This window comes from Carassius gibelio, chromosome B18, assembly GCF_023724105.1.
Source record: "Carassius gibelio isolate Cgi1373 ecotype wild population from Czech Republic chromosome B18, carGib1.2-hapl.c, whole genome shotgun sequence".
NCBI lineage: Eukaryota > Metazoa > Chordata > Actinopteri > Cypriniformes > Cyprinidae > Carassius > Carassius gibelio.
The window spans coordinates 24,006,119-24,032,412 of NC_068413.1; the positions used below are offsets into that span (position 1 = coordinate 24,006,119).

The 26,294-nt window shown below is 37.4% G+C and overlaps 1 protein-coding gene across 1 annotated transcript in view; it reads right to left on the reverse strand.

The window, feature by feature from the left end:
• Positions 1–550: 550 nt before the first annotated feature.
• The window catches only part of LOC127976920 (protein FAM214A), a 29,051-nt gene continuing 3,307 nt past the window's right edge, over positions 551–26,294 (reverse strand). Inside the window, exons 2-12 of the mRNA XM_052581499.1 lie at positions 7,294–7,478; positions 6,724–6,926; positions 6,513–6,638; positions 4,094–5,618; positions 3,831–3,947; positions 3,382–3,470; positions 3,096–3,192; positions 2,704–2,862; positions 2,447–2,515; positions 1,625–1,815; positions 551–1,374 (exon numbers count right to left, since the gene is read on the reverse strand). Of these exons, the coding sequence (XP_052437459.1) occupies positions 1,221–1,374; positions 1,625–1,815; positions 2,447–2,515; positions 2,704–2,862; positions 3,096–3,192; positions 3,382–3,470; positions 3,831–3,947; positions 4,094–5,618; positions 6,513–6,638; positions 6,724–6,926; positions 7,294–7,478 (2,915 nt within the window). The 3' untranslated portion in view covers positions 551–1,220. The remainder of the gene's footprint in view (positions 1,375–1,624; positions 1,816–2,446; positions 2,516–2,703; positions 2,863–3,095; positions 3,193–3,381; positions 3,471–3,830; positions 3,948–4,093; positions 5,619–6,512; positions 6,639–6,723; positions 6,927–7,293; positions 7,479–26,294) is intronic.

Sequence of the window (26,294 nt, forward strand, 5' to 3'; positions counted from 1 at the left end):
AGTGTCTCCCATAATATAGATGCTGTAGTAGATTCGGACCGGTTATGTAATAGGAAATTATCTATGGCTGTTGATACAAATGTACAAAATGCAGGATCCGATAACAAGGCCGTGTTTAGTTTCCATATAGGCCGTTCGTTATACCTCAAATTGCAATTAAGGTCTAATTGCAAGGGAGCATGGTCTGATTCCATAATAGGTAAATATTCGATTTGTCTAACAAAAGGGAGGAGGGATTTATCAATAAAGAAATAATCAATTCTTGAATAGGAGTGATGAACATGTGAAAAATAGGAATATTCTCTTTATATTCTCTGCCGTCTTTTCTTGAATTTTTATATAACTTACGATAAAAGAATAGATAGAGAGTCACCTTATTGCTTGAAGTACATTGTTTGTGCCATGTTCATGTTGTGGTATTTGGTTTGTGTTTTGTTTAACAGGGAAGTTAAAGGTCCAAAAATGTAGGGAATACCAGGTACACACACACACACACACACACTGCTGTTTGCATTTTTAAGCAGTCAAAAACAGCACAAATGTATGGTAATTTTATAGATATAATATATAATTCTTTTATTTAAGATCTGAATTTGAAAGACAAAAATATGTGGTATGATTGAAACATAACTTGCACTACATCAGAATGTTTTGCACAACAGGCATCACATGTGCAGTAAATGAAAGTTCAATTTAAATATTAAATAACTGACGACAAAAAAGTAAATATGTAAACACTAAGCTAGTAATAAGATATTTGTTTTTCTATTGCAACACTTCCGATTAAAGTGGTTTGGTAACAGTACAAAGAAAGAAAAAAAAGTCAATTAACAAAACTCATTTTTTTCCAGTTTTGGTGGGAAAACACAGTGCTCTTCAAACATCCTTGCATTTATTCAGTTAATTTTTTTCTTTTTAAATGGTCCGTTGATTTTGTTTTTCCTGCATAATATCTGCTCTCACCATGCTGAATGTTTGGAAATAAGTCTCAATGAAAACTCCCAACCATCAGTTGTTATAAACCTAATAATGTGAAGCACTGAAGATTAATTTGTGGGTATTTCAGGAAAGGGGACATTAATGTGAACAGTCCGTCTGTGCATGTGCACTTTAGTGAGTTTCTCTATTTTTAATTCCCATACAAACACATGACAGATTTTGATTTAGTAAGGCCCCTATGCTGGATTAAACCAGAATAGACTTGGCTAGACTAGATTAAATTAGCATCTGGGGGAGAAAGGGGGGTCGGCAGGTGACTCTGTGAATGACTTGAGCTCATAGGCAGCACCACTGTCCACTTCCATGGATTTACGGGAGAAAAGGAGCCGGATGTCCCGATGGAGGTAGATCTTTCCAGATTTGGAACTCTGGAACCTATAAGAGTCCGATGGAAGAGAGAAAAAGGGCAAAGAGTTAATAAGGCTCACTAATGCATAGAAAACAACTAATCAGACATAATTTGCTAACACAGCTTGCTAATGATAGTTTTTTCAAGTGGGGTCTGGACCAAAAGCACTTGACTGCATCATCTGACAGCAAACAATGAGCATTTAAGCCCTGTATTCCAGAATGAAAATCCTCAAGTGAGCACTCAAGTTGGTCAGCTTCACATTATGGTACCCACCTCAGATGGACGAGGTAGCGGAGGGTTCGTCCTTGACTTGGCTTTTTGTTGTTTTGTCCATTGAACTCGCGTTTGACTGGGACTGAGAAAGTTCTCTGCCGCAGGAATGTCTGATGGCTGGCGGGCATTTCTCTCAGATCATACATCACCACAAACATCTTCACCACTGTCTTATTGGGGTTGAATAAGGTCTGACACATAGAGAAAGAAGACAAAACATCCGCTGAGCGTCAAAGCTACAGAAAACGGAAAACACAAGCACGACTCCAATCACATTTACAGATGCAGTCAGTGAGCATTTAATCAGAAACAGATGCTAATTATCGGAGTGGGTGGAAATCCATTAAAACCGCTATTAAAATAACAGTTTTATTTTACTATCATTCATTAAAAACACTGCATCAGAGTGATTGGTTCGTGACTAATGCAAATCAAAGACTTTAAATGAAGCACAGGTACTGAAAACATGTGGTGTTTGAATGTCAATTAACATGAAAAAGCCGGCTCTTTTGGAAGGTTTTTTATTTTTTATTTTTTATTTATTTTTTAACACAGGCTATGAAAGGACTAAACTGGAGAGGTTAGTAGTCGTTTTTCTTTCTTTTCTTCTGTTTAAATAATTTAATTCCTACACATTCACCAGTAGAGGGCGCATCTGTGAATTATTTGAACGGTTGACATTTTCCTTTGTTCTCACAATGCAGTCAGCTTATTACACATACATCCGAGTAGTTATTATTCATTCCAAAAAGTGTGTCATGACCATGACACACAGTTTGTAAGCTTTTAATTATGTGATGTATAAAATAAGTTGATGCTTACCACTTGAATGGTTCCTGAAGGAGGTACTCGATATCCCCTTTTACCGAGAGACTCCAAGTTTATGACACCCTAAAGAGAAACAGGAGAGTTCAGTATGAGTCTTTTAAGTAACGTAACATTTGTTTGACTCACAGGTGTCACATTTCTGTATTTAAACAATTGTACTAAACAAAGAAAGGGGAGTAAATGTAACATGTAGCAAATGTAACATTTGACAAGAACACAAAATATTCAAGTAACTCAGCTTGGGTCATTACCATGTAGGGAGAAGGTGCGTTATCATCAGAGACGCTGTAGAATGACACGTCAACAGGTAAGGTCATGTGACTGGGGCAGAAAGTTCCGCTGGCGCCAACCTCTGCTGTGAAACCCTCGACTGTACCCGATGGCTCCAAACGATAATTCAGAACACACTCCTACACACAGAAACATCTATCAATCCAATAAGGTTGAAATTACATTACATTACATACAAAAGTGTAGTTTTAACATTCATTACTGACATGGAAATTTGATAAAATTTGAGGCATATGGCAAATGTATGAGCAGGGCAAAAAAAAAGCATTAGACCAAATATAGAAAGAGGGTATTGAGACAACGGATTGTTCACTAATTGTGTGTGTGCGAGTGAAATTATTTGTTTATTTACCTCAAAGTTTCCCAAAAGGCTGAGGCTGGCCGGTGGAGCGCTGGCACTAAGGATCTGATGCTGAGACTCATCACAGTCTTGTGATCTTTTCAAAACCCTGCAAACACACACACACCCAAAGTTTAGTCAGCCATTTTAGGCAGTCTGAGCTTTAGGGATAATTCTAGTAAATGTGTGCACAGCAGATGGCAGTGTATGTAGGAAAGCCTCAGTTAAGGAAATGGCACAGTGAAATATGGAACAATGACGCTACAGCAGGAAATAAAGTGAGGAAAGAAAGTCATACCTCTTATTGGCGACCCATGGAACACCTCTGCAATGAATCAGAGACGCGTCTAAATTAAAATATCCCGTCTGGCTTTTTCTTTGAGGAACCTGAGGGCAGGAAGGAGGAAGCAGATGAACACATTTACATCTTTGTTTAAGCAAGCTTGTGACCAATTGCACAATTGTACTTTATATAATTATCTACACAGATACAACATACTGTAATTTTGTACATAAAAAAAGCAGTACATGGTACCCTTTTTGTTTTAGTGTGGTCATGTCTTGCAGAAAATTGAAAATTGAAAATTGCAGAGGCATTGAAACTCTGTTGACAGCATTTGAGACAAACAAGAAGTGATTCAGATGTGAGAGTAGATGAGTCACAGACAAAGACCCCGAGGCCCTTTCAGTAAGAAACTGTGCTACAATCTCTGTGTTGGAGAGTGACAGAGAGATCTATAGTCTTACCGGGCTGGAGAGGAGAGGTAGGCCTGTGGAGGGGTGGAAGGCTTTTGTTGAAGTTCCATCTATGGAGTGGCGATTCTGTTTTTTCCAGTTACTGCATGACTTCAGTGGGGAGGGTCTCTGTTAATACAAAGACGGAGAGGAGAAATTCAGCAGCGGGTTACAATTAAAGGTTTTAAAACACAACAAGAAACAAATGCATTTCTATAAACCCACTTGACCTTGACATTTACACAAAATGCATAAGAGAGAGACATTCAGCTCACAGTGTGGTTGCTCTGGACAGGGGCAGGACTGGAGGTGTTGCAAGTTAAGTTGGCTGATGTGCTAGAGGAAGAAGCCCAGGGCTCCTGGTTCTCATCCTTCCCAGGACCTGTGGACCCATTCCAGACATCCTTTTCTGCTCCTTTCTCACGGTTTGCCTCTTGGGTCTTGAGGTATCCAGTTCGGGTCAGGCCATTCTCCTGAGGAAAGCTTGCATGGCTAGAGTTGCTATTTAAGGAGGTCCAGGACTCTCTACTGGCATACTGTTGCTTATTAGTTGCCGTTAAAGGCTGTGATTTTGTGACGCTGTGGTCTTCAAGTTTTAAACCGGCCACATTTTGTGAGTCAGGAGATCTGCAGCATTTTGTTGCTTGAGAAATACGAGGGTCTGTGCTCGCCTCACCATTGGGTGCACTTGAAGACTTCTCATTGCTTGATGACACAAAGCCATTTGTCTGCGCTCCGTGATTGGTCTCAACCTGTTTGGTTTGAGAGGTCTTCAATTTACAGGTGCCATTCAGGAGACTGTAGGAATGTTGCAGTCGCTCCTGAATCAACCTCGAGATGTCCTGGACTGCATCTGCAATCAGAGAACCCTCAGCAGATTGATCACTGAATACCAGGCGCCTACAAGTCGAAGTTTTTGATTCGCGGTCGACTCCGTCCAGCCGCGTTCTGCTTCTAGGGCTCAAGGGGGTGTCAAAGAGAGAAGAACGGCTCCTCTCAGGGATTTCTGGACTGGTTCCATTGTGGTTTTGAGGCTGGGGGACTGGAATGAGGGGCTCTTTGGATTTTTTCAAGCCCTCCTTATCCTGCGATGAGTTCTGGGTTGTTTTGTGTCCTGGCGGTTCTTGAGAAGTGAAGAGAGCATCAGGGAGATGGGGAGCTGTAGGGTCGCATAAATTCAGTCGCTGAGCAATGCGAGCAATGACTTCCTGTCTCTCTTGAAGCAGAGAGCCAATGAGGGGGTTGGTTTCACCTGAGATGAAGCTGAGACTTGGGCTGGGGGTAACTAAAGGGTCAGTGATGGAGAGGGATTTAAAACCACGAATTGGTGACTCCACTCTTGAGGTCTTTGGGCTCTCCGCCCCATCAGTACATGAGTTATATGCCTCTGTAGGGGGGGTGTCCACACCGCCATTCACCCGAGAGTAAAGCCACTTGATGGCTTTGCCTGGTGGGAGAGGGGATTCAGGGCGAGGGAGGTATTTACGGGTGTTAAGAGGGCTTTGAGGAGGTGGAGAAGGGCGTAGAGGCCTGGAGAAGAGTGGCGATCCTGGCAGACGGAGGGAACTGCGATTCTCTCCAGGTTGGTTCCTACCTTCTCCACGCTCCAAGTTTCTCTTGCCCAGAAAAGCTATACCTGAGTGGATGCTACATTTGAGTATGGGGTATTTGGGCTGGCGGGGCAAAGACTGAACTCGCACTTTGAGAGCGACACTATGGGACACGTTCGGGACAGGGAAAGCATGTTCAGATGGTGTTTGTGAGAAGTTCCATATCAGTTCTTCGTCAGCTGCACTTATTCTGCAAAATACAGCAAATGGGATTGTTGATAAATCCATTCTTATGCAAACTGTTGCACTGAATCGATTGATACAATGTATGTAAGGTAGGGCTGCACAATTAATCGGAATGGAATCGAAATAGCATTTCGACAGAAACTGCCATTGTCATGCATATCTCAGTGAAGCAACGTTCTGTGATCAGCAGTAAATCTCCATCTAAAGGACAGAGTTAGTATTATTATGATTTCATTAAAATAAAGTATATTTATAATGCAATGCCTTTATCACTGCTTAGAATACTATGACATATGTTGTTGTGCCTTATTCTGTGTTAGAAGCCACATCATCTAACAGAAGGATTTGTTTCAAGCACTCGACTGACATTTTGAAGTGAGTTTGGAGTAAAAATATGTTAGTAAATGTGGTATTTTCACATGCTTTTAGATGGAGCAGCATTTACTACAGAGCCATAGTTCACTGAGAAGCTACACAGACAGCTTTCATTATCGCAAATTATTTCTTTGATTTCATAATCATATAATAAAATAGTCTGCAATTTTTTTGCAGAACTTGTCAGTGAACTACGGATCTGTGTTGTAAATAACTTTCCATCTGAAAGCATGTGATGATGATTTAATTCCATACCCGGCTTTACTAACAAAATGCGCATGACAATCGCAATCGATTAATCGTGCAACCCTAATGTAAGGTATGACTTTCTGTCTTTCTTCCTTTCTCTCTTGACTTCCCTGACTTCCTGTCTCTTCTGAAACATTCCTACAGTACACATAGAATCCTACCAAAATGTAATATAGCCTAACATTTATCCTTTACAAAGATGGCAAGCTTTTTGAAGGATAAATGTCATAATTTCTTCCTACCCTTGAAAGTGTTTGTGGGTAGAGTATGTTACCTGTATAGGATGTTTCTAGGTACAAGTCCGTGAGAGGCACTGAGCCAAGCGCTGAGCTGCGAGAAAAACACGTAGGAACGCAGAGCCAAAAGCAAGGTTTTCTCCTCAACAAATCGATCTCCACTCCTGTAACAAACACAAGCTTTGTTACAATTCCCTAGACCTCTGGGAAAGAATGTGTATTGGAAGTTCTGTAAAGAGTGAGTCTTACTGTCTGGGCACTGGCTGTAAAGTCCATCTCTCTAGTAAGAGCGCATCTTGCTTTATTGCTGGATCATTTAGGTCTGTGCAGTCTGTGGTCGGACCATCATCGCTATAGCAACAGTCGGGAAGCAGCATCACCTCTATCATGATGGGGATGTGATTGCGCCAAAGTAACATGACCTCTGACCTTGTTCTTCTTGCCTGACGACACTGCATTGGGGAAAACGTTTTGTTGTTACTACGTAAAACCGTCTGACCCGTAACTGGTTTTGACAGAGTACTAGTGACTTTAAGATGCAAAATAACAAACATTATGCACAACAACCTGTGAGTCATTAACCTAAAGGTGAAGCGTACATTTTCTCTCATGAGCAAACATTCTGACTGTTTCCAAACAGGTTTCCAAATAGAAATCCCTTTCTGTCCTCATTAATAAAGAACAGCAAGTTGAAAAGATAATGTCAGAGATACACAGCTGTAGATGACAACATAAGGACATAATTTACTGCTTGTAAACAATGAATTTTACTCTTACAAATTGTGGGTTAAAAAAAAAAAAAAAAAGGTGTAAACCCACCTGTGGTACTTTGTCGCTGCATTCATGTTTGGTAAGGACAGGCATAGCAGACTGGGCAGGTGGGCAGTGAATACCCTCTGTCCGCCCCTTTACGGAACATTCTGGAGTCCGTCCTTCTGTGATCAGGAGTGTCAGGAACACAAGGAACTCCTCAGCATCATACTCAAAGAACTCCTCTGCTGCTTCTAAACAGAAAGAGGTGAGACATCGCTTAAGTTAGTGACTGAGTTTTCATTTTATTCTTCTGAATAGCCTCAAAGCCAATGAAAATGGACTAGAAACCCACAAAACTTCATTTCATTTTGATTTAATGTGGTTTATTACCAATGGTTACTGAAACATCAAAAGTAGATTTAACTTCTGTTTTCATACATCCATAAACACCTAACCAGTTTCACAGTTCCAGAGAAGATAACACTGTTTATGCATAACAAACAATCTTGGCTCTGTTTACCAGTGAAAACTGGGATAAGCAAACACCCAATCACCAGCATATTTTCCAGCGGCAAAACATACCTTATCAACAGTTTAATAAGAAACCAGCTGTCCGGATTAAAATGGAATGTAGAAATGTGTGTTAAATGTGACACACCAGATTCTGAGTCAGAAATTCCAAAACACAGCTGGGTTTGACACACACAACCTGTTTGAATTCCAACACTATCGTGTATACGTGTGAAAAATACAGCTGACAATTCAATGTAGGACTCGTAATAGGTAAAGCATTTGCTGTCATAATCATCCATTAAAACTTGAGGTGCAGGTGAGTCCACATAATTTGCTATTACACATACGGAGCAGTTCACAGTATTAGATGTGTTGGTAATTATTCCATGTCTTCAGAGAACCAGATAGAACTGAGATTCACGAAAGTAGGTTTATCCATAGCTTTGAGCTGCAAACAAAAGCGCCTACATGGCAGTTGAGGTCCGTTACAGTCGGCCAATGGGCCTATTGTTCTCATAGCATCAGACTCCCAGGACAACAGGGCCAACAGAGATTATCCCTTCCCTGAATGCACAGCCCTCTCTCTCCCTCTCTCTGTTATCATCTAAAGGTGTGTGTTTTCATAGTTTGTGAACCAAAACAGTATTCCATAGAAATGACATGAAATCATATCACAGCATTCCACACAAAAAGTGTTTTGCCAAGGAAATGTGATTAAAATGTTTGTGTGTGTGTGTGCTCTTGTTTTTGTGACATATCAGGACACAACTCTGTATAATGACATGGGTATGACACAGGTATTACAAGGAGAGAGTGACTTGTGAGGACATAAACCATGTCCCCATTTTTCAAAACACTTATAAATCATACAGAATTAGTTTTTTGAGAAAGTAAAAATGCACAACGTTTCCTGTGAGGGTTAGGGTTAGGTGTAGGGTTGGTGTAGGGCCATAGAATATACAGTTTGTACAGTATAAAAACCATTACGCCTATGGGATGTGTGTGTGAGAAGAGTGTTAAATATTAGTAATTTAAGTACTAAACTAATTTACTTAATTCATTTAAAAATCATTGGTGATGTGTTGGTTGTTCTGCCACGTATGAATATACTTTCTAGCAACTGAAATCTAGTTGTTAAATATCATTCTCATGACGGAGTATTACATGTTCTGATCTAAATGTTGTTGTTTTTTACATGAGGCTGAAAAGGCACAGCATACACATACACATACATGGGGTGGAGTACACTCAATATATCTCTGCAAAGAGAAAGAGTCTATTGATGCTCATCGTTTTTGGTAGGGTTGTGTCAAAACAATACTGATGCATTCAAGTCTATTTCAGGAATCCTTTCGTTACTCCAATCTGTCAGTGGATTGGAAACCACGTTTCACAGCAGGGCTCTTATGGTGTCTGGCTGACCATGCATGAATGAACCTTTTTTCCAGTTCCATACTGGTGATACTTTTAGCCAGAACATGTCAGCTGGTGTTCACAAAGTGAATACACACACTGTGGTTTCTTTGTGGGAAAAATAATACTATGCAAACCAATTAGGATTCAGAAAAACAAATGGGTGGAGACACAGAATAGCTGTTGGACTATTAGACCAGGAAAACAACAACATTCTGCGAAGAACTGCTCTATAAACCACTTTTGTGGAACTAATATACTCACATTCCTACTTCTACAAACAGAAAAATAAACATTTTCTTCAATATATTGTCATTTGTTCATGAAATTAAAAGCACAGTTTACCAAAAGCTACAGGAAAAGCCCATACAGGACTTTTGCTAAGGGTACTTACATTTTGGAGTTGTTAGACTGAGATAAAGTCTTTTCTAAAGTCACGTCAGAATGAATTTATTATGAGATGAGTGGAGGAACACTGCTAAATTGTCATATTCATAATAAACTTGGATTTCCTTGACCCAAAATCCCAAGTTAGAGGCATGTCAGTTCATAAATAATGATTTTTTATTCAGTAATGACGATAAATTGTTGTTGTCAGAGACATTGCATTGTGGACAGTGCTAAAACCTTAGCAGGAACTTCTCTTTTCCAGTTATCGGAATTCAGCTCAGTTTTGAAATACTACATTAAATGTGTATTAAACAAAAAACATAAAACAACAATAAACAAACCAAGGTTCTAAGATGTAGAGCTCTAGCAAGGGAAGGGACATTATGTTTGCCTGCATTAAGCAACTCATGACATCATCATCCTCTTGCTTGTCCACATTTCTAGCACAAACACAGCTCTAGAGTCAATAGGAGGGGCCAGAAAACTTCTGCCCAATCAGCACTTTACAAGCGCCTGCCAATCACGAAAGCAGCACAGGAGGAGGAGAAAAGCCACATGCAGTGCTAGCGTCACCTCCAGCGAACAGCTGATAGTTAATCTCGCGTGACTTTGTGAAACAAAGAGCCAGATCTCTGCACCGAGTCTGTGCTGGCAATACCCTGACAGCAGATAATGCTGTTTGTTCCTGTTTATTAAAGCCATGTTTACATATAAACTTGTCAGCATTACGTAAACGCAATCTTATAAGAGCCTGGGGAAGCTCAAGGCTTTTTAGGTTTGTTTAGCGGGAGGTGTATTTGTCAGGCCTGTTTTTTCACTGCACTGGCTGGCTGTTGCAGTATGTATTTCCATATGCGTGTGTGTACACACATTCTTACAGGGAACTCCTCCCACGTGCTAACTGCATGTAGAGAAACCACAGACAACAGAGAAAGAAAGAAGGGGGTTGGAACTGCCAGCTGAAAGGGAGGAGTAAAAAGGGGGAGAGAAAGACAGAGACAGAGTATTTCCATCATGTAGGTTAAAGGTAAAGTTTCAGCAGGGGAGGAAAGACAGAACACTGGGTTCAGACAGGGAGGAGGAGCAAACGAGAGGCAGAAAAATACAACACAAAGGAAGAATAAATTAACAGCACCCTAAAGATTTATTTTTTGTTATGGACTGCCTAAACTTATTCTCTCATGCAATAAAACAATAAAAATAAAAAAATAAAAAAATTATATATATATATATATATATATATATATATATATATATATATATATATATATATATATATATATACAAATCAGTCAGCTTGATGAGACTGGAAAACAAACAAACAACAACAACAAAAATAAAATAAAATAAAAAATAAACCATAAAGAGCTATCCAGTTTTCCATGATATGAGATGAAAGAAGCAAAACAACACAACTACAAAGTGCACACCACTAATAAGTGAGCACAGAACACAGTACTGCTGACAGATTGAGCTCTTCAAATCTTACAGAAACACCCGTCTTGACCCACATTTACGGCAAACTCTTCCCGCTCTCTGCATAATCAGATGGCATTGTGGGTGCTTGCCTGGTTTCTCCTGCTGTAGATTAACCCGGCACTGCAGGAGAGAGTTAAGCTGTTAATTTATATAACCAGCGGCAGCAGAGGAGAAAAAAAAAAAAAAAAGATTTCTGGGAATTTTCTGCTGTACTGAAATTTCTCTTAACGGCAGCTGGGATCAGAGTGAGCAGTGTTCTGTAATTATGAGGACAATTTCATGTCCCATCACCCCTCACTGCAATACTGATGACTGACAAGAGAGCAAGAGGGAGAGAGAAAGAGACTGTAATGAGATTACAATAAAAGTTCTATCTTTGTCATAAAGAAATGATTAGCTAACATGTGTAATGTGTCCATTAAAGGTGACTAAAATCTTCACCTTTTATTTGCTATATGTGATCCTGGACCACAATACCAGTCTAAAGTCGCTGGGGTATATTTTTAGCAATATCCAAAAAAAACATTGTATGGATCAAAATGATAGATTTTTCTTTTATGCCAAAAATCATTAGGATATTTAGGAAATATCATGTTCCATGACAATATTTTGTAAATTTCTTACCGTAAATAGATAAAAACATCATTTTTGATTAGCAATATTCATTTCTAAGAATTCATTTGGACAACTTCAAAGGCGATCTCGGCCAAACATTGTCAGATGATGCATAAATCTCAATTTTGAAAAATTGACACTTAAGACCAGTTATGTGGTCCAGGGTCACATATACAGTCTATAAAGAAGAAAACAGCAGGGAGTGTAGGGAGTGAGCTATTCTGTGTAAGTTCCCTCCACGATGCTAGGGTTTTGTTATGCGGTTGCTAGGGTGTGGGTGGATACAAGTCAAAAGATCCCACCACCTGTGATTCTATTGTATTCTGGCTAATTAAGACTTGGGTCTCTCTTCACCTTTAGCTGTTTAGTATGGAAGCTTATTTCTGCCATGGGATAAATAAGTAAAAAAAAAAAAGAAAAAAAAAAAAGGGAATTACGGCTTTTTAGCTCACAATTCTGACATACATATATAAACTTGAATTAGAACAAAAATCAGAATTGTGAAATGTAAACCCAGAAATTTAAGAAAAGCCAACATTGCATTAATAAAAATGCACATAAAACTGAATTCTCAATTTAAAATCAGTAAGTTTAAATTGTCAAAAGCAAACAAAAAAAAAATAAAATAAAAGCATTTGTACAATTGTCATGATATCTTTATTGTATATCTTAATATTTTTTTGTAATAATTTCTTAGAATAAAAAAAAAATGCATTAAAAATATGAATGCATGAAAAACTTGTATTATCTTTTGGCTTTGAGTTGTGAATGTGAATGTTACAGTTCATCTACATAATGCATCAAAAGAGCACGAAGAATCCTGTTTGCCATGATCTGAGAACATCACACGGTCAGGGGGAATTCATTTCTTCTACACAATGCTGATTTTGTCAGTCACAGTTTTGCACTGCTGGTTGAAAGAATTGATTGTGAAGACTTGTACCTGCACAAGTATGTATGCAAAAGAGGTTTTATCAGACTACATGCAGTGCTGGTGCAATAGCAGATTACAGATGACTCCGGCATTGTAAATCTGCTTACAGCCTGCAGCAGAGAGATCAGTTTAAACACTACAGTTCTAGGCCAACACGTTTTTCTGCATGAGGCTGTGTGCACTGATAAGGCTCTGTGGTAAAAGGTAAAGAGCTGAGAATAACTTTATATAAAAACTGACCTTCAACTGCACCAAGACCAGCATTGGAGATACACATGGAATACTATCAGGTGATGTCTCAGATCTTCATGATATAATCATAAAAATAATAATAATAATAATGTTAGCTGTCAATGCTAAATTAACCAATGTGAGAATTGCAATGGTTGTAATGTGCTTTTATTTGTCCATTCAATTCCTGGTTTCCTAAAGACTCTTCCAGAAGACCTTCGAGATCTAAAATGCACTGCTCATATTAAAGATTTTTATGGTTTTGAAGTCTCTAACGCTCACCAAAGCCACATTTTGTAAAAAATACAGTATTATTAAAGTAAAATGTTTTATTTTTATTTATAAATATATATTAAAATGTAATTTATTCCTGATGGATTTTCTCAGTCTTCAGTGTCACATGATCCTTCAGAAGCCATTCTAAAATTCTGATTTGCCGCTTAAAGGTCCCATGACATGGATTATTTCCTTTTCTTTAAATGCTTTTTAATGTTTCCTTAGGTGTATTTATATTGTTAGTATGATTTTTACAATTAAAATTTAGAAATAAAAAGCATTTTTAGATCCTGATATTAGCCCTCTGGCTTGATTGCTCTGTTTGAAGGGGCGTACCTGCTGTGAGTCTCCGAGTAAACCACAACTGTTGTGATTGGCTGACATCTTTGCATTCGAAATGCATATTACATGTGAAACCCCTCTCAATATATATATATATATATATATATATATATATATATATATATATATATATATATATATATATATATATATATATATATATATATATTTTTTTTTTTTTACCATTACAGCTGTCGAGATTAACGAATCGTGGAAGTGTTGATTATATAATTATTTTTTCGATCTTTTCCCATCACATGAAAGGCTGCAGTGATGAGCATTGAGTAGACAGAGTCTGTTTATCACGTGAATGCAGTGATCTCGTCATTATTGCAACACGTTTTCTCTCACAAAATGCTTTCACCACAGCTAACAGCAAACACATGAATACAGTAAGAGCTCCGTTGTGCAGCATAACAGCGTCATTCATTGTAATGGCAGTTTGGGCAAGTGTGCAGATATACTCGCGATGTGTAACAGCTCCAGAAAAAAGCGAGCGTTCTTTGATCGCTCTCTGTAGTTAAATCACAATTTAAATAACAGATTTGTTTCATGCTACTAAGAGAAACAACGTGAAGTTGATCATTTAGTCACTGGCTTGATTCACTGATGAATAAACAGTATTAAACGATTTAGAAAGAAAGTCTGTGTGAACTTGAATGATTAGCTACCCATCAGAAATCACTGATCACAGATCAGGCATTAATGAACACTGTTACTCACTGTTTGTGCCGGTGCTGTCAAATCCATATCATAAAAGTCTGTTTGAAACGCCTGTGCTGACATTGCGACTGAATTATATGTAAATATTTGGGCGGGCAAAGCAGAGAAAGGGGAGGTAACAATTCTCGTTACAACGTCACAACGAGGAGATTCAAGATCAGCCCGGTTGAGCTTCCATTTTCTCAAAGGCAGAGAAAGATAGAAAAATCTCAATTTACACCGATTCAAATTTCTAGAAACTTTGGGAGCATATACAGGGAACTCATATTAATGTTAAAAAACCTCAGAAAGTTAAATTTTCATGTCATAGGACCTTTAAGAAATATAATGTGTTAAAACACAGTGTTCCTGTAGCTCGATTGGTAGAGCATTGGTAGAGCAAGGTTGGGGGTTCGATTCCCCGGGAACACATGATAGGTAAAAATGTCATGCACTGTAAGCCGCTTTGGATAAAAGCATCTGCTAAATGAATACATTTAATTTAATTTAATGTTTAAAACAGGTTTTACTACATTAACATATTTCCTCTCATCTAACACCATCATGCCATTGAGACAGATATACAAAAAAAATACAAAAAACCTGTGAGTCAATCTAGGATCCACACACAGTTGACGCACATGTCCCAGTGACCTAAAAACACCAGTCACATCACCTAACTAATAGAATTGCACCATTTATTGGTTTTATCCAGTGCTGCCTGCAGCTTATCTCATATCTCTCAGCTGTGGGAGGTTTTGCTTTGGTGCTATTGCTCTCCTGTGATGCAAAGCTGAATTTTTCAGTAGCCATTACTCCAATCTTCAGTGCACATGATCCTTCAGCAATCATTCTGATTTAACTCTTAATGAACATTATTGTTATTATTATCAAATAAAACACTGATAATATATTTTCAACATTGATAACAATATGAATGACTATCATTAACTGAGCACCAAATAAGAGAGAAGACTGAACTCATGCTAAAAATTCAATTTTGCCTTTACAAGAATATATACCGTATTTTCCAGACTATAAGTCGCCATTTTTTTTATAGTTTGGCTGTTCCAGCGACTTATAGTCAGGTGCGACTTATTAATCAAAAGTAATTTGACATGAACCGAGAGAAATTCACTAAGAGAAATGAACCGAGACAAAACATTACCATCTACAGCCGCGAGAGGGCGCTCTATGCTGCTCAGTGCTCCTGTAGTCTACACTGAAAACAGAGTGCCCTCTCGTGGCTGTAGACGGTAATGTTTTCTCTTGGTTCTTGGTTCTAAATAAATGCGACTTACAGTTCAGTGCAACTTATATATGTTTTTTTCCTCATGACGTATTTTTGGACTGATGCGACTTATACTTAGGTGTGACTTATAGTCCGGAAAATACGTAAATATTTTTTCTTATGTGTTAAAATTGAAAGCACTTATTCTAAATGGTAATATTTCACAATAGTACATTCAAATGAATGCAGCCTTGGTGAGAAAAATAGACTTCAAGTTCAAGTTTTAACTGGTAGTGTATATGAAGTTATAATGTAATCCCTAATCCTAGTCCTGTCTAACGTTTCAATCAGTATGTACATTTAAATATGCATAAACGGAGGCACACAAGTAAAAACAAAAACACACATCCACCCAAACATTGCCACATAAACACACAGAGAGGTGAGAGATCTGATGTTGGCTGGGTTTTTGTAGGGTCAAGAGTCTAAATTTGTCTTGTCAGGACACATTGGTGGGGGTGAAGAGGAGCTCACTACCTGATTTGGTAACACACACACACACACACACACACTAAAACCAACAGCTCCATATGAAAAGTCAAGAGTCAAACAACCACACACATATGGAGCAGGGCTGAAATGGATCTTAGAGAAGGTGCTGTGTTTTTCTTTGGACAGGCAGTACCTTTAAAACAACATGAAATATAATTTGCAATCTATTTTGCTTCCATAAAGTGATGTGAATGCCTCATTTACATCCTGGGACATTTAGGCCCATTTGACTGAGAATTAGAAAGCTTTGGTCTAGATACCAGTATCACATCAAAACTGTGAGAGTTGAGCATGGCATCTTCATTCTCTGAGGGATGTCGTTCTTAAAAAGAAGAACAGACCCTTCATAGAGATTTGTCTTTCTTAATGTCTCAGTGATGCAAGTTACTTTAGTCAATACTGCATCTGTTGGTCAGAACAGAAGACAAGAGGAATCCATCATGTAGAGGGGGGAAAGGCTGGGAGGGGACAGAAGAAGAGGATGATGTCAGTTTAGTGTGAGTGGAGAACAGATGAGGAGTACTGCAGTGTGTGTCACCCATGGGAGACGTTAAAGGGCGCTGGCACTGATCTGACTGGCACAAAGTGGCATTGCTTTAGACTTCACTGACCTTAAGACATAAAATAACATTTTAAATGAAGTCATTTTTCTGAAGTCCATTGTTAATAAATGTTCTAGATGGACGGCAGGGGCCTTTTAAGAGTCTGGATGCCAGGGTGTGAAGGGCAATCAGGTTCCACTAAAATAATTTCTCAAGAACCCACAGCAATGATGAAACAATACGAATGCAAGTTTCAGCCTTATATAGCCATTTTTACTCCAACAGTGAACAATGATGGTATCAGATGGTCATTTCATATATATTCATATATATGATATTAAATAATTCTATATATTAATGTGGAATTTACATTGGTGGCACTGAATTGTTTTTAGAAAGATTGCACAAAAGCATACAAATGTGAAAAGAAAAAAAAAATTGGTAGCATCATGGTACATTTTGGCTGATCCAGTAGGCAAATGACCAGACAGAAATGGAAAGAGAAAGAAAGACAAGACAGTAGACAGACAGGTCAACTTCACTCGCTGATCTAAATGCATCCCCATAATTACCTCCTATAACAGACCATGAATAGAAGCCGACCACACCATGATGTACTTTACAGCAGTCTGAGAGACAGAGCAGCTTTCTTTTCTTTTTATAAACCCTAGTGAGCTGCCATGCTGTCTACTGCCTACACACGCAGCTACCTTCAAAAGGCAGCATGAACCTTGTGACTGATTTGCAATGCTCTACATGGGCTGCAACTCTATCACACAAATAGCACACCTCACTTGAAGCTCACTGAAAATGATTCCTAAATAATTTGAGCATGTTGCTAAAGCTAACAGCATGATACACTAAAATTACAATTCTGTTATCATTCACTCACCTTTACCACAATTTTCTTACTAAACTAAGTTATTTAGAAGCATATTGGTATATGTATAGGTATATGTTTTGATGGCCAATGACAAAAACACACAAGACATTTCTCAAAATATCTTATACATATTCCACCTAATAAAAAAGTAATACAGTTCTGAAACAACATGAGTGTGAATAAATAATGACCAAAATTACACTTTTGAACTATCCCTAATATTAGTGTACTCAGGCCTTATGAAAATTAACCATGGTTTTATTGTAGTAAAAGTGAAGCAACCATGTTTTTTAAATTGTTTAAATTGTACATTTTTGTAAGTGTTTTTAAGAGAATCATGCTGTTAGCTTAGCAACATGCTAACATAAAACAAACAGAATTTTAATCCATTTACTGTATTTTTCGGACTATAAGTAGCACCTGAGTATAAGTCGCATCAGTCCAAAAATACGTCATGATGAGGAAAAAAACATATATACAATGCACCTGACTATAAGTCGCAGGACCAGCCAAACTATGAAAAAAAGTGCGACTTATAGTCCGGAAAATACGGTAAGTTAATCAACATCTTTACTTTGAACTATTTGTCTGTCCGCAATTTTGGATGCATTTTTTCAATGCAATCTTGCATTATGGGACTTGCATTATGGGGCTGCTTTAGACGATAGGTATCTTAGAAGCTAAAATAAATATGCTCTCTGAATTATCCTAAATAGGCAGTTCAATAGGTTTTGGGACAGAGTTAGTGTGTGTGTGTGTGTGTGTGTGTGTGTGTGTGTGGATGTCAGTGTGTTGTAATTGTCAGTTTTTTCCCATGCCTGCCATGGCGTCTTTGTTCTCTGTTGTAAGTACAAAGAGACTTTATCCATTCAGCCTTCTGCACTCTCTCCGTGCCTGCTTTTCACCAATCCACCCTGTACACCAAATCCTACACAAATATCAGAAGTCTGATGACTATTTACTTGGCCTTATTTCTCATGGGAGCTGAAATGTTGTCTTTACTTCTGTTTTTGTCTGTTGAACGGCTGCAGTCTGCCACAAATATCCTGCCTCGTTCCACTTTTCGGTTGAGAAATCTGCAGTTAAGTCTTGTTTTTCTAGCAAACACTAAAAATCAGCTCAACACGTGCATAAGGAACCTTTACCCCTCAGATTTACCTCACTAAACTTTCCTCTCAGAGTTCAGTGAGGGCAGACTCCAAACTCACATAGCAACAAGCCTTGTACTGTGATTGGACAGTGGCTTCCTGCCAAGCCGTGAATACAGTTTCCTGTCTCTGGGCCAGAGAGTGTCTGTGTGCGAGAAAGCAAACACACACACTCTGTTTTGGAAAGATGCGCAGGCTTTGTGTAGATGATTGCAACCCAGCGGTTTCTCAATGTATACTTTGAGAACATATGTTAAACTTTTGGGTGTGGGCTAGAGTGAACCGGGGAAAAAAAGCTCCATAAACTCATACAAACACGGCTGCAAACACACTAAGATTTATTGTGTACTTACAGTGAGCTGAAAACAATTTGTTCTCTACCATTGCTATTTAACCTGAGCTTTTAATCATGCTTGCAAACAGTCGGCAGGAACATTACGTAAAGGGTTCTGAGGACCGTGCAATTTCATTTACATAATTGAACAATTTTGTGGATCAGAGAACAGCCAGTACACAAAGAACCCAAAGACTTCCACTAAGGAGGGGATACAGAGGAAATCTTAAGAAAATATAACAGGAGTTTACCCAAATGCCACTTGTGAACTAACCTATTAAGAAATAGAAAAATGTAAGCACATGTAATGGCCTTTTGCCAGGGCTATAACGGTCTCCACAAAGACAGGAATCTGAAAAACAATCATCGACCACAACATGTGATGTGTAACACATGTAAAACACCATCTGAATGCATTTGAACTCTATTATATATTACACTGCTTTTATCTGTTTTCAGACGTTAACCTTGAGTCAGTGAGGCCAGCCGTAGTGTTCAAAGACGCTTTTGTGAGAACTTGTTCATGCATTTAGAGTTTGAGTGGATGCGTGACCCTGCCATGTGAAAACGTGAGGTGAGAAAGAGACAATGGAGACAAGCGTCGCAGTCTGAGGGCTTGTGTGAGATACCACAATGAATCACATCTTTCATGTGCTGGGTTTGTAACAGGATCAATCAACAACACACTTACTGACAACAACAAAACCCAGACAAAAGAAAACACACAAAAGCTGTGGGTATGAGGCAAAGAGGGCCTGAGGAAGATGACATAAACTTCATTGTGTGACTGATAGATGGGGAGTGATGAAACGGTTGAATTCAGTTGAGTCGTTGGGCTTAAGTAACCTAAACCCCCCAAAAAAGACACTGAAATGCAGAAAGTTTCTACACAAGATGTAAGTGGTGGTAGCTTGTGACAGCCAGGATGAAACTAAACAGTTGCTAAGGTGCTTGCTAGGTGGCTGCATATGTCAAAAGAGAAAAAAAAAATTCTAAATTACATTCTGCTCCCTAAATATGGTTTGGATCCCGAAGGATAGAAGGATAGCTCACCAAAATTTAAATCTCTGTCACCATTTAGTCACCCTCGTGTAATTCTAAAACAAATTACATCATAATCTTCAATATACTTCAATTTTTTTCAGAAACGCAAATGGAGATACTTTTAATGAAATCTCAAAGATTATGGTCTCTACATTGAGCATTTATTAACCCTTTATTCAAATGTTTCATAAAACGTAAAAGTAATCTGTATGAATGTAATAAGTAATCTAAATAGTATTCTAAAGTTAAATCAAGTATTCTGAAGAGAAATTATTACTTCATATGATGAAATGACAGGTTCACATATAGTATAGACATTAAGCACATCAGCTATCATAAACTTTGTATGCATACAATGTGTGTATATACAAACCTCTTCGATTCGCGTATTTAGCTACAATATTTTATTTGGTTTACTGTATATGTGTTGATGAATGTTTACTGTATATGTGAATAAAAGCCTAAATTAAACTTGTTCATCATATAAAGCAATCATGTCTTTTCATAAGACTCGGATTAAACTGCTTTGACTCATATGGATTACTTTTACAATGCCTTTATAAACTTTGAAATTTGACAGATGATTTAACTGACCCTACACCGGGAGTTTGATGAATGACTCATAACGCCCAATTGGCCATTTTGTCCGAAACCAAACACGGGAGTAAATTAACAGTGGACTCAAACTTGAAATATGGTTTATATATATATATACCTTCTGATGTTCACTCATGTTTATTTTGTGCTATAACTGGTAAAGTGGAAGAGATGATTTGTTCACATGCTGCTTGAAAAGCCGATATGATTCTTTAGGGTCTTAATGAAAAGTCTGTACCATAGTTTGGTTAAAATTTCTCAATGGTAGTGTAAAAAAACCACCTTTTTTTTACCCTGTCAAAAACAGCTCTTTTCAGAGCCAGCCGTTTTCTAGCATTGTCCCTTAAATGTTAATGAGCTCTGCTGACCCCGCCCCTCTCATCCAGTCGCTCTCAGAGAGACGGTTTACATTGATGTGAAAATCTGAACTGTACAGCAGGTACCCACACGTGAAACCTTGGAATTTTAAAGGTCAAACATGCCCCAAATCAGTATGAGCTCAAAAAACACACCAAATTCCTGAACTCAACCCTTAAACAGCCTGCAGGACCCATCAGCTTACACGAAGGTTTACAGCAGATCACACACACCTGTCCTCAGACACACATGCTTCGTGCAGCTATGAAAAACAGAAGCCTGTTTCACCAACAGTGTCAACTGAAGTACGACCTCTAAAATCTGCCCTTAAATCAAAATTAATAGGAAATCAAAACAAATAATGATCAGTTTTGAAACTTGGTCAAAACTGGACTTTAAAAGGTCTTGGCTTTAAAGTCAATATTGAATGGCATTTGACCTATTTTTCTTAGATAACAGTATATTGAAATGCAAAAAAGCACAGGGTGGGGGTCCGTTTTATCCACTGGGAACTGACTGGATCATGGAAAGTTTCTACTTTTGAGAAAACCTTTTGTTAAAGCAGCTCAAAACATCCCAATGGCGGCGATTTTTTTAAATTTAGTATTATTTGCCATTATAGCATTTATTATTATCAAAGCAACACAATGTAACATTTTCTGTGTGCAAAATGTGTGCATTTCTGTTTATTAACCGCTAGAGCGCCAGAATTTACCTAGTGTTGCTTTAACTGCTATTAAATTATGTATAAACTATTTGGCTATTGGGTAACATTAACCAATAGCTAGCTTGGTCTGGATGTTTTAGAAGCTGAGAAATTTGTTGAAAGATTAAACAATATATTTTTTGGAAATGCATAAATTAATAATTCACAATAAAAGGAACATGTTTCAAGAAAGTAAACGTTCAGTTCTGATTTCACGCTAGAAAGCGGAGCAGTGAAGGACTTCAGGTTAACAAAACCAGTGCATCAAATAATTAATAACAACCTATTTAATATGAAAACCACAGAGCGCTGGATCAGACTTTTAATATGTGCCCAAAACAGAAACTACACTCAAAACTATTGGCTAAAACATGCATGTCCACATTTATGCTCTGTGTTGAAATATCCTGCCACAACTTAAAGTGACCCATTGTCAAGGGAGCAAGTGTATATTTTCCAGAGCACTTGATCAGCTGATTGGAGTGAGTATTTGAGCTGCGGACAAACCAGGCCACCAGTGCAACTGATCCTTGTCGTCAATAGCAACAGAGGAAATGTAAACACTGTGACTGTGAACAGTGCAGATCTGCTTTTACCGTGTTTTGCAGCAATGAGTAACAGAGGATGATCATTTGTTGGTAATTTGAGAAAGGGGGGACAGATATACCCTCAGGTAGACAGTATGGGAGAAAAACAGCCAAGACGCTGAACCACATGTGTGACAGGGATACTGAGGGATCCAAATCTGTGTTCAGTGACAGGACAGGTTTAGAGCTCTATATTTGCCAAAAACAAAAAACAAAACAAAAAAAAAAAACACTAATCATAAGCCTCCACTGAATCTCAGGACAAAGACTGGTCAATCTCTATTCTTGTGGCTTGTGTGGACAAAGTTTATTGAGAGTAAACGAGATATTTAAAGTCTGACATACTGACATAATTTTCACTCAAAAATTAAACAATTACACACATTAAAAAAAAAAATATATATATATATATATAAGTAAAAATACTGATAAAAGACTTGACTATAAAAATATATTAGATAAAAACCATGCTAATATCAGGATGCTATGTCCATGGCACTTCCTTATTCTTTTCTGAAGAGAATTAAGATTTCTACTGAAATGCTCAGCCACACAATTTTTCCTATCTGAGATAAAAGCTTATTGATTGATTAAATCATATATCAATGTTACCACAATGAAACAGAATGCTGCTGTAGAGTAAGAGCAAATTAATTGTAACAGCACTTATGCAATGTATTCCAATATGGGTCACCAACCATCAGAGAAATCGAGTGTGAAAAAACGATATGTTACACAACTTGCCTTCGCATGCATTTGTCTTTGCTGACAATTCCGCCTTAGCATGTATCCCAGTCCATGAGAATAAAACAACAACTGTCCCATCTAGTTGTCCAGAATGGCTTTACGCTAAGAGACATAATTAATAGTAGTAAATTATGAGCCTGTTACGATCTAATCCAGCAGATCTAAGGCAATGTTTTGAACACACAAGAGCTCGTCACAGATGAATTTCAGGATGCCTGAAAGACAACCTCACACTTTTTCTTAACATGTTCCCCCGTCTGCTTCACGCCGGCTTATTTCAAACGAGAGCAACAGAAGTGCAGCAGAGGGTGGAAAATCTCACCGTAAACCAAAGATGTTTACCAAAAAAAGCACTCACTGAGCTGAAAAATGAACATTAAACTCATGCTCTGCTTTCAAAATACTGCTTCATTTGAATGCAGATGACATGTTAAGACCATAATGAAGGGTTTCCCAAGTTAATAAAAGGTTGAGAGCTTTTAAGGACCCCTGAAAACCAATTAGAAAAGTATTTTGAAGCGTTTAATCCATGTCTGTTAGATTTAACATCATCTATATGCTTATGCAGTCCTATTAGGTTAACAAACAGACTTTTGGTAGATATATACATACCAAAAGAGTAGCCTTTGTTTCAAAATGGACCACTGATATTGATTACAGGTATCTTGTTTGGTTGTATAGAACAGTAGTATCCAGCTGACCAACCAAATCCTCTCTAGAATAACAATGTCCCTCCTACGAATACTTAAATAGTTAGAGCAAATAACAAATAATAGTTAAGACTGTTATATAAGGTTTAAAAAAAGCCAATTTCTTTACATAATTTCTTTACAATTTCAAAATACATAACCAAAAAAGGAAAACTGAAAAACTCATGTATTTTTATTTATCGCATTTTTTAATGATATTAAGCTTCTGGTCTATACCAATAGGTTAAATACTAAAATCTACACCAATAAATTACAAAATTAAAATAAAAAATGTGAATTTGAGCATCACAACATTATAATCTCCAGTTAGAAAATAATATACTCATTATGAGCTTTGCTAAGACTACATTTAACCCAATGTCATTAAATTATTAGTACTTTTAAATATTAACTTTAAGTGAGCATTAGATGATGCCAAATGTCATAAAATAAATTATTATGTGCAATTTTATATACATGACTGGCTGATGACCAATGCATATCACATGCATACATATAAACAGTGAATGACAAAGAATAAGGCTGGGTTTTGCCAAACACCTTCTAATATTCTACTCATCACGACACATGTTATGATTCATACTATGAGGCATCATGATATCATACTTGGACTGCAGCAAATACACAAAAATGACCCAACTTTTCCAACAGAGATTCAGTTTGAGTGATCAGTCGATTTTTATTTTTTAGATTTAGTTTGTTTAGAAACTTCATTATGTACACTGTGAATAAATAATAAGAAGTGAATTACTGGATCTAATATACTGATACAATATGGTGTTAAAACTAATCAGTATATGATCATATCAGCACTGCTAGACAGTTATTAGTAACAAGTGTGACGGGTCCAGCGGTTCTCAAAAGTTCATGTAATTCATCATGACAGAACTCAAAAATGCAAATGAGATGCCACTCGTTTTATTTGCATAGCTGCTCTTCTGTCCGTACAGGAACAACTTGCTGAGTTATTAGCTCACTCAAGGTGCTCAGGTGTGGTCGGGTTGTGTTTATGCATACAGCTTGTACACATTCCAATAATAGAAACACCGATGGTGAGTGTTTACAGCAACAGAGAGAAAAGCTACAGGTCCAGATGGCCCTCTCTCTTCACGCTGGGTCTTCTGTGTGTGCAGCTATTTGAGTGAGAGCACTGGTCTAGAAACAGTTCTGAGCCTGACTTTCCTGAACCTGCCCTTCACGCGGTCAGAGTGAGCTGAACCGAGCCATAGTTGTCATCACTAAAGATCACAGGCATACAGGAACTGATGTCATCGCACCTGCCTGCCCCTCAGCTCCCTCAGCTGAAAGAGCAAATGCTCATGTGAGAGAGAGGTTATGCAAGTCTTCTGTTCTGACTGTTTTCACACTGCAAAGACTGATACTGTGGGGAACAGCAGAAATATTAAAATATTAAATAAATATATCTTCAAGAATCGGCTTAAAACTCATCTCTTCCATCTTTATTTGACCCTCTAACTTTAACACTCACTATTCTAATTATTTTCTTTAAAAAAATCTAACTACCTTTCTAATCTTTTTGTATTCTATTTTCTTTTCAATTATTATGCAATTGTATATGTATGTGTGTGTGTATGTGTAAAGACCTCTAACTAGCTTGCTCTATTCTTTTATTTTTTTTTTATTCTATCTGTTTTCTTTTTATTTATTATATTAGTTAAAATCCCATGCTACGTGTACTGTGTTAACCTAACTGAGACTTGTTATAGCACTTATATATCATTGCTCTTTTTGTTGTTTTTGATTGCTTTCACTGTCTTCATCTGTAAGTCGCTTTGGATAAAAGCGTCTGCTAAATGAATAAATGTATAAATGCAAATATGCCTCACTTGGGTCGATCTCACAAAACCTGTTAATGACATGTTCGAATCATATTTCACCTAAAATTTAAGGAACAATATAGGGTCTTATATTTACATTTTGCTTAAAGAAAAATACGTTTTTAATATATATATATTTTCATTGTGACATTATTTGCATTATAACACACAATTAATTTAATGTAATGCAATGCAATTCAAAATTAAATAAATAAAAATTTTGTAGTGCCACTAATTTAGATTTTAGTATAGCAGATTGCAACAGTCAGGTCATTGGAAATATAAAATATATTCATTATATCCACAGGTTCATTTTTATCAATAATTTTTAACTAATAACTTTAAACCTTTAAAGAGATGTGTGTTTTGAGCCAAGTCATTTCACATTATTTAAATTTATTTTTTAAAGAATCGTGTAAAAACTGCAGTCTTTGTGTTGACAAACTACATTACTCACGATGCTGTGAAGAAAAATCCAACAATCAGTCATGGCAAGCAAACTGAGCTAAAAGACCTTGGCGTGCCTACTCTCTTACAACATGAATTATGAAAATCAATTTGGCCTTGATATGCTTTTAAAATAACTAAATGTCTGGGTGTCTGTGTTTGTATAATACATGCATATTTTGCACCAACTGTAAACTATATTGTTTTTATATATACAAAACAAAGCTCAATGAAAAATGTTTACATTTAAATAGATTATGGAATTTTTAATGTTTCATGGGGATTCCTCATAAAAGCCATTCAAGTACAAGTCTTGAATGTTTTGGTCCAATTTTTTAAATACTTTTTCTTGCTTTAAATTAAAGTTTGTAATGTTGCAATTCACCTTATCATTGGAATCCTTTTGGTAACAAAATTGGAATAATTGGAATCATTTTGGTAACAAAACC